Below are 14,236 nucleotides of genomic sequence, written 5' to 3' on the forward strand. Positions count from 1 at the left end.
AGAATTAGACGAAGAGGAAGAGGAGGACGGATGTGACGTCAGTGTATATTGTGTTTATTTATATTCTTGGCTAACGCTAACTGTGTCCCAGCTAGCTAGCTTGCAGGAGTCGGTTTCGACGTTGTTAATCACTAAATTGAATGATTTCATCGGAACATTTGGATTAATTTGCTGCATCTTAATGGGGGCTCATGGGGTTTTGGGCAACGAGCCCGAGTCTATTGACTACTCGGTGCACGAAGCCTGGAACGAGGCCACAAACGTCTACCTTCTGGTTATCCTGGTGAGCTTCGGGTTGCTGATGTACGCACGAAAGTAAGGACGCCTTCAATCAGCCCGCCATTCCACTGCTTTACTTATTATGCGTGTACTTGTACTTTCTCTTTATACCCAGTTTGAATACCCCTCTGTGTTTAATTTAGGAACAAGAGGAAGATCATGCGCATCTTCGCCCTGCCTCCGAATGCCGGCAGCAGCCCGGAGCCCAACTTTTACGACAGCCTGCAGAAGGTCCGCCTGCGGCAGCAGCTGGAGATGTACTCTCTGTGTGAGTACAATTCACATACATTACAGAGACCAGTCCGGGTCTAGAATGTGTGATTGCGTAGAAACTCTCAGGCGGGAGGAGACTTTCAATCTCAGATCTGCATCTGAACCTGCGTTTAGTGTCGAAGTTTGTTTTCTTGATGTAATTGCATTTCTTTTTCTGTCTTGTCTTGAAGCTAGAAAATATGATCTGCAGCAGAACCAGACAGAAAGTGTGCAGCTCTCCATGGAATGAGCAGGAAGGACTGGATTCCCTTTTGTCGGACCGAACGCTTGTTCTCCCGGACAGGACACGACTCGGGCGACTGCTGCGGTCAGCGATCGCTTGAGAGCCGCTGCTCCTGTCCTGGCTGTTTCTGTTTGGCTCCTCAAATGAGTAGTCCTCATCCGCACTTGTGTCTCCTCCATGTGGAGTAAGTGTGGCTGACGGACGGAGATGCGGGAGCAAAGAGGTTCGAGGGATCTTACAGGACTGATGCCAATGATATCCTTCAAAATGGTGCAAGATATTAGAAAATGTCCTTAAAGTATTTGTTGCGCTTAGGACAGGATCCTTTTAAATATGAGAGGTTCTGGTTTAGATTCATTTTTACTTGCTTTTTAATAGTTTTTTTTGTCCGCTGGTAGTAAAGTTGTGAAAAGGCATGCTAAGCTGAATTATGTTAGCGCATCAGAGCTGAGCTATTGAGTTGAATTAATGAAATGCAAAGTAATTAGAAAAAGTTAATTTGGAGTTCATCTGCCTTGTTCGGCTAGCAGCTAGCCAGTCCTCGTGTACCTTTCTCCCGTGTGCTAACAAAGCTCCAGTGTGGAGGAATGAAGGGCGGAATATCTTTCCATCGGTGCGTCGTCTCCTCTGGAGTCCTTTTTAAAGTTCTCCACATCCTACACTCTGGAAAGTTTATCTTTGGTTCAGCGTGAGACGTCTTACGTCCAACGCTTAAACTTCAATGGAGAAACATGAACGTTTGTGTTCATATTTAATTTGTCATTAAGACTGAAATTGATATGAGTTTAAGATGTAATTAATGGTTTTAAATAAAATAAAACATTCCAAACAAAGTGAAGGCAGAGCATTTTTATTTTTGGTTGTTTCTGAACAGGCCCGTCGGTCTCAAATGTGTCCCTTTCTTTGGTTTATGATTAGATCCTTTCAAGACGGTCTGGACCCCCCCCCATCAGCCTGGTACTGTTAAGGTGTTTGCTAACCTGCCGAACCAGGATGGGGAACATGGTAAACACATTCAAATACATTAGCATTTTAAGTGCCAATAAAACTCCATTCACCACTGGACTATCAAACAAACGACCTTAAACTCACATCATGGGAGTAAGAAAACTGTTTGATTTCTTAAAGACTTAAAGGACCCACCGAACTCAAGATATGCACAACATTCGGCAGAGTAGATGTGGCTAATGCGTTATTGCTTGCGTAAGACTGTTGAAACTTGACCCCAGGCATGAAATTAATTATGCGAAATAAATTTCACGTTATCATGCACTTTCAGAAAAAGCATAAACAAAAAACACCCTTTGAGCAATTCTAGAAAATGAATTATGTACAACTGGCAGCAAGTCAGGAAGCAGCAGTACGGTAAACAGTCATCCACGCAGTCCAGCAAGCCGATTCCATCTTCAAGTAGCAGGAGGAAGCGCGGCATCCATCTACCAACCAGGCGTTGGCCGAGCAGCAAACCTTCAGCTTAGTCACGAGGACAGACGTCCACGTCTTCAGTAGGGAGCGTGCTGGCGTATTGGGACGTCCAGTCCCGGAGAAAGAGCTCCTCCGCCTGCGCCTGCAGCGTCTCCTGGCCTTCGTGGACCTCAGAGCCGGTCTGGTTCACCACCAAGCCCACGCCGGCTGTACTCGTGAAGTAGCTCTCAGACCAGTTGGACGTTCCTTCGAAGGCAAACAATCATTTCAGATTCATCTCTGTGAACGTTTTTACTCCGAAAAAAACCTGGTTTCAAGTCAAGAAACTGTCGATTAAAAGTTCATCGTGTTAGCGCTGAGGAGCAATGGAGGACAAGCTCTGTGCTGAAGGTCATAATTATACCATTACAGATTGGTAGGATGTAGAGTTTAGGGAAGAGAATAACAGGAAATAAAGAAAAGAGTGATGGAGAGAATGTGGAAAGGAGGTGGAGAATCGTGTGCAGGCAGGCTGGGACGGGGGGAGGAAAGTATCAGGTGTGCTCTGTGATAGGAGAGGATGAAGGGAAAGGACTAGAAGACAGTGGTGAGGACAGCCATGATGGACGGCTTAGAGACAGCGGTGAGGACAGCCATGATGGACGGCTTAGAGACAGTGTCTCTGAGGAAAAGACAGGAGGCGGAGCTAGAAGTGGAGGAGATGAAGATGCTGAGGTTCTCCTTGGTAGGGACCAGGTTGGACAGGATTAGAAATGAGACAATAAGAGGGACAGTGAAGGTTAGACGTTTTGGAGACAAGGTCAGAGAGACCAGACTTTGATGGGTTGGACATGTCCAGCGGAGAGACAGGGACTATATCGGTAGAAGGATGCTGAGGATGGAACTGCCAGGGAACAGGACTAGAGGACGACCCAGGAGAAGATACATGGACGTAGTGAGGGAGGACATGAGAGTGGCTGGTGTTGGGGAGGACGATGCAAAGGACAGGGTGAAGTGTTGCCGTGGCGACTCCTCACGGGACAAGCCAGAAGTACAGTAGTAGTTTAATAAATGAAAGAGCAAAATATGGGAAAAAATTATGACTTGAATATTGATAATATTAATATTCCTTGTTTTTGAAGTCATAGAATTATGAAAACTTTGAGGAAAAGTTAAGTGAAAATAAAACAATAATAATTAGAGTAAAGAACTGACGCACTCTAACAGCGATGGGGGGGGGGGGGGGGGTCTGATCCACAAACCTCCCGTTTGTGTTACAAGGAAACATCCGTCTTTACATTACACTCAAACACTCAAAGCTTCGTTCATTTAAAATATGTGAGGAGGATTTTTTAAAAATGTATTTTTTTTAGAAGGAAAAAATATACCTGACTTGAAAGGAACTTTTAAAGCATATTTGTACGGACTCATTTTCACCGAGGGAGGGGGGCACCTGAACAAAGTTTCACACTTTAGAAGCTAATTTTGAAGTTTTGGGTGAAATAATTGTCGTCACTGCAGTTGTCTCACTTAAATAATTTTCTCAACAAACATAAAATGAGGAAGAAGCCTCATCTCAAAGTGTCTTAGCTCCAGCTGGCCGCACTCAGAACCGTTCTAATCAGAAGGCGATCACGGCGTACCGATGTAAACCGCTCTGTCCGTCACCATGTACTTGGCGTGATTGACCCGCGCGAAGGGAATCTTCCTCTGCTCCGCCGTCGAAGGCACGGTGAACACTTTCTGCACGGAAACACAACGCAAGGCGCTGAGAATCCCTCGCCATCCCGACAGGAGCAGCAGCGCCGCGATCCTTGGGTGCAGGAAGTGACATTTACCACGTCGATGCCGCAGCTCAGCGGCGGCCGGCTGAGAACCTGCAGCGACTGCAGGAAGTTGAACATTTTGGCCGGCGAGTGCGCCCAGCAGCTCACCAGCAGCCTCACCTGGACCGCCCTGGTGCAGGCGGCAGCACGCAACGCAGAGTCGAGGGGGGGCCAGAACCTGACGGGACACCGACACACATTCAACTCACCAGCAGGGGGGGGTCAATAACGGCAGGGTGAGAATGTACGATCAGCTGATTTCAGAGCGACAGCGACCACTAGAGGGCCTCGGCGTCGAGCGGCTCGTCACCTGAGTGGCTTCGTGAAACCGGACAGGGGGAGGAAGTCCATGACGGAGACGTGGATGAACTTCTGGGCGTCGCCGATGACCGACAGGATGGCGGCGAGGTCGTCCGAGCGGCCGCGGGCCGATAGCTGTGGGGGGGCGCTCTGGGGGGGCACAGAGGGAAGTGAGGCTCCGCTAGCAGACACGCAGCGGATGTTTATATCGATAGATCAGGGAGAGGCAGACCGATCGATGAAGCACATTTACAAACAGCTGAGATTATCAGAGACTTTGGAAAACAAAACGCCCTCCTGAGTCGTTTCCATGACTACTCTGATGAGCGCCACATTTATTTCATGATTTTTCTTTATTTTGTGTTTGATGTTCGGGGATCCAGATCATCACCCTCTAATCAATAAGCTCTGTAAAGACGCAGGGAAAGGAGGGCTCACTTTGCCCCCCCCCCGCCCCCCCCCAATTCTCAATATTGTTACTATAGTTCATTCTCACATCATCGATGAGCCTCTTAGAAACGTCGTCGATATTTTGTTTCATACTAAATTAACTGTATCCATGGTGGACGACTATTAGAATCAGTGGACATATTTAGTATTTCCGATCAATATGCGGACGATGTGGCAGAAACGGAATGCTCTAAATAAAGCCGCCTTCACAGGAACCGAGCCCAAACCCCAGAAAGACCTGCTGAAAGCATGTTCTAACAAACTCCTCTTGCTGGGAACTTACCGACAGGTACACCTGAGCAGGTACGCCATTGAAGTTCAGCTGCAGGGGATTCTGGGAGCTGGACAGGGCAGAGAGCCGAGCGGGCCAGTACGGAGGCAGGGAGGCCTTTTCGGCGCCGCCGAGGCTCCAATAAACCCCAAAGATCCGGCCGGCGTCCTGAGCCAAGCAGCCGCAGTCCTCCACCGACAGGCCGACCTCCTTCACCTTGGATCAGCGGATATTTGTATCATGTACAAGTACAAGTACACGGATCAGGGCCCACAGGACAAACGGTTATAACGGACCTCAATATATTTCATGTTTGACTGTGTTGACACTCGGGGGGGGGGGGGGGGGCACCAATTAAAAAAATAAATAATCCTGACCTGCCGATACAGATCTTTTTAAATTAATGATCGTACACACCGTCAATGTTCCAATCTTATTGAACGCAAACAAAAGATGTGCAACAGGCGACCCTGCAGACGCGTTTTTAGCCTCTCACCAGAAATAAAGTGCTTTTACAGATGAAAGGAAATGGACACGGTTTGAGGCGGTTCATAAAACAACCTGAACCACCAATGAGGCGTCCTGAGTTCTGGCGTCCTACAAGTCAACCATTCTACGAGAAACAGTGCAGCACGTGTAACATCGTCATCAGCCGACGGGTAATAACAAGAAATAATCTGCATGTCCAGCCAAGCTGAGCCGTCACTTTCAATGCAGCAGGGGGCGGAGCCACAGGCTCGGGCAAGTCGGCGCACCCGTCAGTGAACCTCGACCCCCCCCCCCCCCCCGTATTACCTGAGTCAGCGATCGCCAGTCCATGTTGGCGCTGCCCAGGTACATGTGCTGTTGATCCACCACCCACAGCTTGGTGTGGACGATGCCGCCGGTCAAAGCCTTGAGTTTAACCTCTCTGACCTCTGCGCCTGAAAGGAGGAAGAGCCCACGATGGCAGATCGGCGGCACAAAGACAACCTGACCCCCCCCCCCCCCACACACACACAACAGAGCGGCGCCGTCAGGCCTACCTGCCGCAGCTAATTCCGTCGTATCGGGAGCTGAGATCTGGGGGCCGTTAACGGCGATCTGGAGTTCCACACCGTCGCTCTCCAGCCGTTTAAGTCGCTCAAAGACCCTTCTCCCCTGCAAAACATCAGAAAAGGGACATCCTGCAGACCACGGGCTCACCCGATTCCCCTCGAACCATTTACCGCTCCGCATTACGAAGCCAGGAGGGCACGGAACCAGACCCACCTGAGAGTCGGAAGAGTCGGAGCGCGTCGTCCCACGATCGTAGAGCGCAAAGTAGAACGCCGCGATGCGGACCGAACTGTTAGCCCGGTCCAGCAGACGCAGCCAGCCGTCTGCGATGCTCCTCCGGGACGGGGGAGAGGACGGGTACAGGCCGGGGGGGACGCTCTCCAGCAGGTGCACTCTGACCAACGGAGAGGAGACGGAGGTTAAAGGGTCAAACAGCACAGCTCGAAGTGATCCACAGTCCTCTCGACGGCTTCTTACCGACAGTCGGCGCTGCAAGGCTCCGACAGAAAGCCGAGGCCGTCGAGCATGTGCAGCTGCAGCTGCGCCGTGAGCTGAGTCGCAGACGTGGGCAGCCCGTAGCGCCAAACGTGATGGCCGACGCCCCCGAGCAGCAGCAGGGCGACGGGCACGACGCAGCCCAGCGTGAAGCCGGAGCATCCGCAGCGCTACGGAGACAAGACAGACGACGAGTTTCTGGAGGCTGCAGGACAGCGAGACCGGCGCCGGTGGAGCTGCAGCCGATCCGCCCCCCGTAGCCCAGACATGGGCAAACTAAGGCCCGGGGGCCATATACGGCCCGTTTGGCTTTATAATACGGCCCGCTGAACTTGTCCAAATAATATCATTAAATAAAATGTTATTATAAACCTCATTCATTTTACCTTTTTTTTTTACCCTGTAATGCTTCCTAGAAAAGGCCAAATCCTTTCATGTGATGACTTTCACATGTCATTTATATTAGTTCACACAAACACTCCATCCATCTGTTCTGGCAGGGTTCTATCAAATTTTAGAACCCATTGTGGCCCGCAAGTCAAAAAGTTCGCCCACCCCTGCCGTAGCCGCCCTGCTCCCCCGTAGCCGCCCCGCCCCCCGGCCCCCCCGTAGCCGCCCCGCTCACCCTGTTTGATCTGCTCCAGCCCGCTTCAGTCGGCTTCTCTGGCGCAGCATTAGCGGGCGAGTCGGCGACGCCCTCTCCCTCCTCTGCAGAGTCCGACAGGCTTCCAGCAGGTTGACGGTGCCGCTTCACCTCCCCCGAATCCCGACGGTCCGACTCGTCACACACGGAGTCATCCTCACTTTCAACTTCCGACAAAGAGCTGCTGCCCTTGGATTCCGGCGCGTTGTTCCGCCCCGTCTCCCACGGTGGCTCTTCGTCCAGAATGGCCTCCTCCTGGCTAAACTCGGCAGTCGCTAGGATCTCTGCAGACTCGAGCGTTTCAGCGTCTCCGCGGGGCGAGATGCTCCCCGAAACGTCGCGGGGCTCCGGGGCCTCCTGGCTGACGGAGCCCTCGCACCGCAGGTGGGACACCAGAGAGCCCGGCGTGGGTTCGGCTTCCACCCCAAACATCTTCCTCTCATCCTCCTCCGGGGCGTCTGATCCCCACCCTGCTCTGATGGGGGGCCGGAGGCTGACGCTCGTAAAGGGGCTCTGCTCAAATTCAGACGCGCCCCGGCTCCTGAGAGACGTCATGCAGGACGCGTGCCCCGGGGCGGCGAGGGCGGAGGAGGCTTCGGAGCCGCTCTTTGGGGCGTGGCCTGACGGTTGGGGGAGCACTCTGAAGTCGGGCGGCTTGGATCTTGCGGCCTCTAAGCCTCCCCCTCCAGCGTTCTCACCGGACTGAGGCGCATCTCTTTTGGGAGCGCTCGGCTCCGTGCCGGGACTCACGTTGGCTGGTCGTTTATGGAAAGTAGGAATCCGGGAGGCGGGCTTCCCGCTCTTGCGGCTCATGTCTTCCTTCTCCTCGGACTCTCCGTCGACCCCGATGCGATCCAGAACAATGCTGCAGCCCTTCAGCGCCTGAGGACGGCAGAGCGTCGTTGTGAACGATCGGACGTCTTTGATGGTTTGCCCCGCCTCCGTAATGTCTGACGACGCGAGGCCTTACCTCCAGAGGCTTCTGCAGCCCAACGGCTAGAACAGCCACACCCAAGCGCTGCTGCCTGACTCGCCCGAGGCCGTTCAGCACGTCGTCATGGACGCAAATATTTGTTTATAATCAGGGCGACAACCCACCGAGGTACTTTTACTACGCTCAGTAATGCAATTCCCCCCCCCCCCCCCCCCCCCGACTCATCTACGACAATCGTCTTTGGTGTTTTTGAATTTTTGCTTCGTGATCAATATTTTATTTCGGTGTGTATTTCTCATCCTTACTCTTCAGAACGACTAGCTCCGCCCACAATGGATAAAAGATGTGTTATTTCATCTTAAACTAGAGATCAGATTTGTTTTGAGGGGTTCTGAAAAGGAATTTTACAACGTAAGGAAGCCTTCCTTCATATTTTTGGACCTACGCCGGTCCAGGAGCAACTTTTTTTTTGATCCAGTATATTTGTGCTGACCGAGTTACGATAGGTTTTATTTTGCATTGATGCAAAATGTACTGTGCTGCTCGGCCGACAGTGAGCAGCGTGTTGCTTTGTTTGGGTGGGTCTTCTTTTTGTTTCATTTTTTTTTTAATATATATATATAATTTCTTGTCTTTTTTTTGTGTCGTTTTCTTTATTTTTTGTGTTTCTGTATGTTATTTTCTGTGTGGAAATTAATAATAAATATATTAAACACAAAATGCATTTTATTTTATTTTATTCAAATACTCGAATTGCCAAAAAAATTGAAAATTGTGTTCTTTCCAATGTGGCAAATTAGAATAACACCAGTATCAAATTTTGTATTAAAAAAAACAGTAGCAGTCACAAATCCATTTAGTCGGATGAGAATGTGGAATAGAAGATCTCTGGAGGATCTTCTTTGGAACTCTCTCTACTCAAGCTGTCTCCAGTTTCCTCAAGAATATGTACAAATTGGATCAGACTCTCCCTAGGAGCCAGAGGTGTGTGTGTGTGTGTGTGTGTGTGTGTTTGGAGTTCAGAGTGATTGATTACCAGAGCATCAGCGGGTTCCTCCTGATCACTCGGCTGCGTCTCCATCACTCGGCTCTGGACAGACTCGGACTCCGACTCGTCTGAATCCTGACGGGATAAAACGGGGTCAAACGAGGATGAGGTTAGGGTTAGGGTTAGGGTTGCACAGCGACACGGCCTGTTCGTACATTTTGAATCTCTGTGCATTGCTTATATTAACCAAATAAAAAGTGAAATTAATAAAACCTCATGCCTAACAAGAGACAATCAGAGATTGCAGACCCTCGCCTCCAATAGACTATTGGATCTTGTGAGACAGTAAACAGGGCTTCCGGATCAGAGGGGCCAAACCTGCGCTAGCTTGCTGCTCCGGAACGGAAACAGATACAACTACACCTGTAACATATATGAAACTGGAATGAACTCTGAGTGTTCACACCAAATCTGAAGTCTCTAGCTCCAGAATTGAGGTCAGGATGGACTCCTGAAAAATGCAGATTTTAGAATGAAAATTAGCTCTCAGATCCGGATTGTGATCCGGATCCGGCCGACATTAGTCATGGTCATAAACCTTTAAGGAGTACTTATGTGTGATTTTTTTCAGATCCATACCGCCATGCGTTTTGAAGAAATTAAGAAAAATGTCAAAAAGTGCCCTATCTCGCAATGTTAAAGAATCCTTTAAAATAATTCTAGAATCTGGATCCAGATCCGGATCAACTCCATTCTCGGGGAGGACCGAGCCTCGGACAGAACCTTGCTTGTGTAAAAATACCCCCCTCGGCGAGGGTAACTATCTGACACGGGCATAGAGTCAGCAGGATAAACTCACCCTGGAGAAGCGAGTCAAGTCCGGGCGCACACGGTTAGCTCGTAGCCTCGTAGCTAACCAGCTAATAGCTTACAACGCACAGTAAACGCGCAGCGGTCGAGGGCAGGCTGGCTTCTAGCTAGCCGCTAGCCGCTAGCGTCGAGCTACGTGGCGGGCTCGTTTTCAGCAGAGGAAGAGGAGGCGGAAAAAGAGAGCAACAGAAATGCGCACCTCGTCGTTCGTCTTACTCCTCCCGTGCAGGCGGGTCGACCTTCTCGGCATTGCGCGCCGGCTTTTGGGGCTGGAGCGGAGGGCTTTTCTGGAGCGTAGGACCACGGGCATCTTTTTATAGCATTTAAGTAAAAACAGCGAAGTTTAGCGGCCGGGCCGCGGAGAGAAGCGCCGTCACGTTATTCACGATTCCCAATGTTGAATAAACTAAGCTAGCAGTTAGCGATATATAAAAGAAAGATAAAAGATTTTAATCCGATATTAATTCACATTTCAAATTAATTATTGACTGAATGAGTAAACAATCAATTTGAAGAAACCGCGATTTCCTGCCTTCGTTGATTGGCGCTTGGAATCAAATCAGAGGCTCCGCCCATCGTGACGTAGACCGGTGGAGCAGGAAGTGAAATGATCGACAGAGCGCTAGCGCCGATGACTGCTGGACTCCTGAGCTTCCGTCCTCACAAAGCGAAAGGTGCGTTATTATTGAAACATCGATGACTGCCTGAACACTGGCTTACGTTGTGATCAATCCGATCTAATGCCTTTATCGATTGGTGGCATTGATTAAACCCCAGAGTTCGTGTTGGTTAGCTTAGCTGTTGTTGAGCCGCGATCGATTGTTTACGTTTCAGAGGGTCCGTGTTGGAGTTTGAAAGCCGATAACCAATAGTCTTACATTCCTAAGCACGTTTCTGTTGTTATCTTTGGTGTTTTTAGAACGGAAGTTTATTTTTATTTTTATTGATTTGCATGTGACCCGATTGCCGCCGACCTTTGTGTTTCTGAAGCGTCAGTGCTGAGTCTGTTTATGATACACCAGGATATAATTTCATATTCGCCGCTGTCTGCTGACTCCTCGTGACCTCTCGTGACCCCTCGTGACCTCCCGTGCTTTTGCTTCTCCCTCCAGGCCTCCCGTGTGAACCCAGAAGGCCGAGAGGGGAGACGCTTTGGGCAGCTGCTCTACAGTGATGGATACTTAATCCCATCATTCCGACGATGGACCCTCCGGCCGCCTCCGCCCTGCCCCCGCCGGTCCCTCTGCGCCCGGCTGTCGCCCCCTCGGTCCAGCTTTGCTTCACGGCGCTCTACACGGCGCTCTACGCCGCGCTGTTCCTGGTGGTCTACGTCCAGCTCTGGCTCCTGTACCGCTACAAACACAAGCGGTGGAGCTACCAGAGCGCCTTTCTGTTCCTCTGCCTGCTCTGGGCGGCGCTCCGAAGCGCCCTGTTCTCCTTTTACTTCCTCAACGCCCGGGAGGCCAACCACCTGCCCGTGGCAGTATACTGGCTGCTCTACTGCTTCCCTGTCTGCCTGCAGTTCTTCACTTTCAGCCTCATTAATCTGTATTTTACTCAGGTGAGACTGGGGGGGGGGGGCGCGTCTTCTAATAGCCGCGTGACAAACGAGACCGCCGTTAAAGACGCACGTTGTTCCATCCGTTTAATTCTCAGTCCCTGAACGTTTCATTTCCCCTGCTGCTCGTTTCCTTCTCGTGCCGCAGGTTCTTCTCAAAGCGAGGGCGTCTTCCAGCGCGGGCGTGGACAGACGGCTGTAAGTTTGCCTCCTCGGTGTTCGACTGTTTGAATGCCGAGTCCTGGAAACGGGTTTTTCCTTGATTAGAGTGATTGAATCGCTGAGAGACCGCGTGACGCCGGTGACTCTCTGTCTTTCTCAGGTGGGCGGCGCGAGGCGTGTACGGGGCGTTGAATGTCACGTTCCTCTGCATCAACCTGGCCTGCGCCGCGTTCGGAGACAGAGGCGCCGGAGCGAGGTCGGGGGACCGGACCTGGAACCTAGTCCTGATTCGAGTCCTAGTCAACGACTCGCTCTTCATCCTGGATGCGGTGCTGCTCGCCGCTTTGCTGCTGCTCCTCACCAGACACTCGCGCTTCACCGGCCCCTACCTCATCAGCAAGGTGCGACCTTATCCCCCCCCCCCCCACCCCCCCGATTAGTCCTGTAGCTTTAGCAAGTCTGAGCAAATTACAGCTCATCTCCCGGTAATTGTATCAGAGCTTTGACAGGGAAGCGGCGCATTTAGAGGCGCGACGGAGCGCAGGGATTGGTCTAACGGGTCCTGTTTGACCCGACCAGGGGACCACGGTGTGCCGCACGGCCGTGCTGGGAGCAGCCGTGATCTTGCTGTTCGCCAGCCGAGCCTGCTACAATGACCGTCCTCGTTCTGTCCCAGAACCACCAGGTGGAGGCGTTCGACTTCGACTGGTACAACGTCTCCGACCAGGTACGGCTGAAGCGTTCCGTTCACGCCATCCGGAATGCCAGATAAGCTTTTGTGTGTTTGCAGGCTGACCTGCGGAGTGAACTTGGCGACAGGGGCTACTTGGCCTTCGGCGCCATCCTCTTTGTCTGGGAGCTGCTCCCGACCAGTTTACTGTTGCTCGTCTTCAGGGTTCGCCGGCCGGCTCAAGAGGTAGTTTACGACGTCTGACACAAACCAAAGTTCACTGGAATTATATATAAAACAAACAAACAAACGCTGCATGTAAAGTCATGAGCGAGTGCGTTCTTGGTTCTCAGGCCAGCAGCGTTGCCGTCAACAACAGAGTCCGGCCTCGTCCGTGTTTCTTTGATGACCCTCAAGGCAACGGTGAAGATGGAGCGTTTCCGTGGACACGCAGCTCACATTCGCACAAAAGGTACGATCATTAAAACCACAAGTCGGCTTGTGAGAGAGATTCGACATTCCTCAGGTGGTTTTATTTTAAATGTCTGTCGCGGTTAGAGTCTAGAGAAAGCCAACATTGTTTATTTATTTATTTAAACGGCAACTATTCGCGTGTGAAGAGCTTGGACGAGAATATTTTGTTCCTTTTTTGCTTCTTAAAAATCTGAAAAGGCTGATTAATTTGTACGAATCAGTTTCACGGTGATTTTGTGCTGCCGGTTGAATGAAACCTGATTTTAGGTTTAGAGCAGATGAAGAACGTTTCTTCCGACTATGAGCGCTGGTAGCTCTGCGGGTCCATGTTCTGATTAGCGCGTCGTGTTCTGCTGTTGAAGCCGCACTACAGCTCTTCCTTCTTTGTTCCGCTCCAGCTGGTACGGGTCAGAGACCGCTCCTCTCCTTTTTGCCAGCCATCCTCCAGGCCAGAACCACCAGCACCACTCCTTCTACTCCACCCCCCAGAACTGACCCTGAATACGGACCACTATCCTCAACGGCCCACCGTACACCGTACACCCCAACTCTGGCTAAAAGCAGATTTTGCACCGTAAACCTCAGGAAAATATTTAACAAATCGTGATTTGTGCACCGTAAACCTTTTGAAATGACTGTTTTAGCTCTAAAATGTTCCTCTCTCAAAGGGAACACACTTAGTTGGGAAATCCCTGGTAGTCTGGGGCGAGAGCTCATCATTGATCACCATCAAAAAGCTTCATGCTGGAGTTTGTCACATCCTTGATGGAACAAGGACAGCAGGCTGCTGAAATCCCTTAAAATGGCACCTTTAGCTTCGTTGTCATTCCTCTGATAATCCTGATTCTGTTTGTTTTCTAGGTTTCCTGTCAGACTTATTTTATATATATATGCGCATTTTGAGAGTTTTGGACATTTTTAATTATAACAAATATTTTCTTCCATCATTGTTTTAATGTGATTTAACTTATTTGGTAAATAATTTATCTAACTTTGATTGATTTTCTCTTATATTTACTGGAATGAGGTTTCCTCTGTCACCTGTGACTAGATTTACCAAATGCCTTTTATTTACACTGTAAATATCAATGCAATAAATACATCGAACCTAAATTCTCGTGTTTTACTTGTCAACCTTTTCACCGCAGCACAAAGCAGGAATAATAGATTTAGCACTGACGGTTAAAGCAGGTAGGGATAGTTTAAAGTTGTAAATGGTGCATCTGTTGGTGACCATCGTGTCTACTTGACTCTTGTTTTATGTTTTCAAATTACAATTAGCAGTTTTAAAAGATCTGTTTAGTCATTCATTTGCAAAGAAGGTAATTTGCTTTATATATCAATGCTTTATGCATCATTTTCTAACAGTACCGCTAAT

General features: G+C 50.0%; 3 protein-coding genes across 3 annotated transcripts; 2 read left to right on the forward strand and 1 right to left on the reverse strand.

The window, feature by feature from the left end:
- The first annotated feature begins 94 nt into the window (after nucleotides 1–94).
- smim19 (small integral membrane protein 19) lies at nucleotides 95–1,603 on the forward strand. Its single transcript, XM_068740511.1, has 3 exons — nucleotides 95–315; nucleotides 423–547; nucleotides 723–1,603. The coding sequence occupies exons 1-3, from the start codon at nucleotides 182–184 to the stop codon at nucleotides 779–781; spliced, it is 318 nt and encodes a 105-aa protein (XP_068596612.1). The 5' UTR covers nucleotides 95–181; the 3' UTR covers nucleotides 782–1,603.
- Nucleotides 1,604–2,249: 646 nt separating this feature from the next.
- On the reverse strand, nucleotides 2,250–10,304 carry pld7 (phospholipase D family, member 7). Its single transcript, XM_068740099.1, has 12 exons — nucleotides 10,194–10,304; nucleotides 9,173–9,259; nucleotides 7,185–8,084; nucleotides 6,542–6,729; nucleotides 6,278–6,458; nucleotides 6,052–6,166; nucleotides 5,822–5,949; nucleotides 5,039–5,242; nucleotides 4,316–4,455; nucleotides 4,018–4,183; nucleotides 3,823–3,922; nucleotides 2,250–2,446 (listed from the first exon to the last, which is right to left on the reverse strand). Exons 1-12 carry the CDS (start codon nucleotides 10,302–10,304, stop codon nucleotides 2,250–2,252), a joined length of 2,517 nt encoding a protein of 838 aa, XP_068596200.1.
- Nucleotides 10,305–11,195: 891 nt separating this feature from the next.
- gpr137 (G protein-coupled receptor 137) lies at nucleotides 11,196–13,960 on the forward strand. The gene is given in 8 exon segments (XM_068740136.1): nucleotides 11,196–11,555; nucleotides 11,701–11,750; nucleotides 11,875–12,115; nucleotides 12,294–12,367; nucleotides 12,369–12,441; nucleotides 12,505–12,630; nucleotides 12,738–12,856; nucleotides 13,257–13,960. Coding segments are annotated over 8 exon segments (1,140 nt in total). The 3' UTR covers nucleotides 13,354–13,960.
- The last annotated feature ends 276 nt before the right edge of the window (nucleotides 13,961–14,236 follow it).

This window comes from Brachionichthys hirsutus, chromosome 6 (assembly GCF_040956055.1).
Source record: "Brachionichthys hirsutus isolate HB-005 chromosome 6, CSIRO-AGI_Bhir_v1, whole genome shotgun sequence".
NCBI lineage: Eukaryota > Metazoa > Chordata > Actinopteri > Lophiiformes > Brachionichthyidae > Brachionichthys > Brachionichthys hirsutus.

Coding starts and splice junctions, on each gene's coding strand:
- smim19 (XM_068740511.1), top strand. CDS start 182: ATGGGGGCTCATGGGGTTTTGGGCAACGAGCCCGAGTCTATTGACTAC. Junction 316..422: donor TTGCTGATGTACGCACGAAA/GTAAGGACGCCT, acceptor TGTTTAATTTAG/GAACAAGAGGAAGATCATGC. Junction 548..722: donor GCTGGAGATGTACTCTCTGT/GTGAGTACAATT, acceptor CTTGTCTTGAAG/CTAGAAAATATGATCTGCAG.
- pld7 (XM_068740099.1), bottom strand. CDS start 10,304: ATGCCCGTGGTCCTACGCTCCAGAAAAGCCCTCCGCTCCAGCCCCAAA. Junction 9,260..10,193: donor GGAGTAAGACGAACGACGAG/GTGCGCATTTCT, acceptor TTATCCCGTCAG/GATTCAGACGAGTCGGAGTC. Junction 6,730..7,184: donor GCTGGAGCAGATCAAACAGG/GTGAGCGGGGCG, acceptor TTGTCTCCGTAG/CGCTGCGGATGCTCCGGCTT.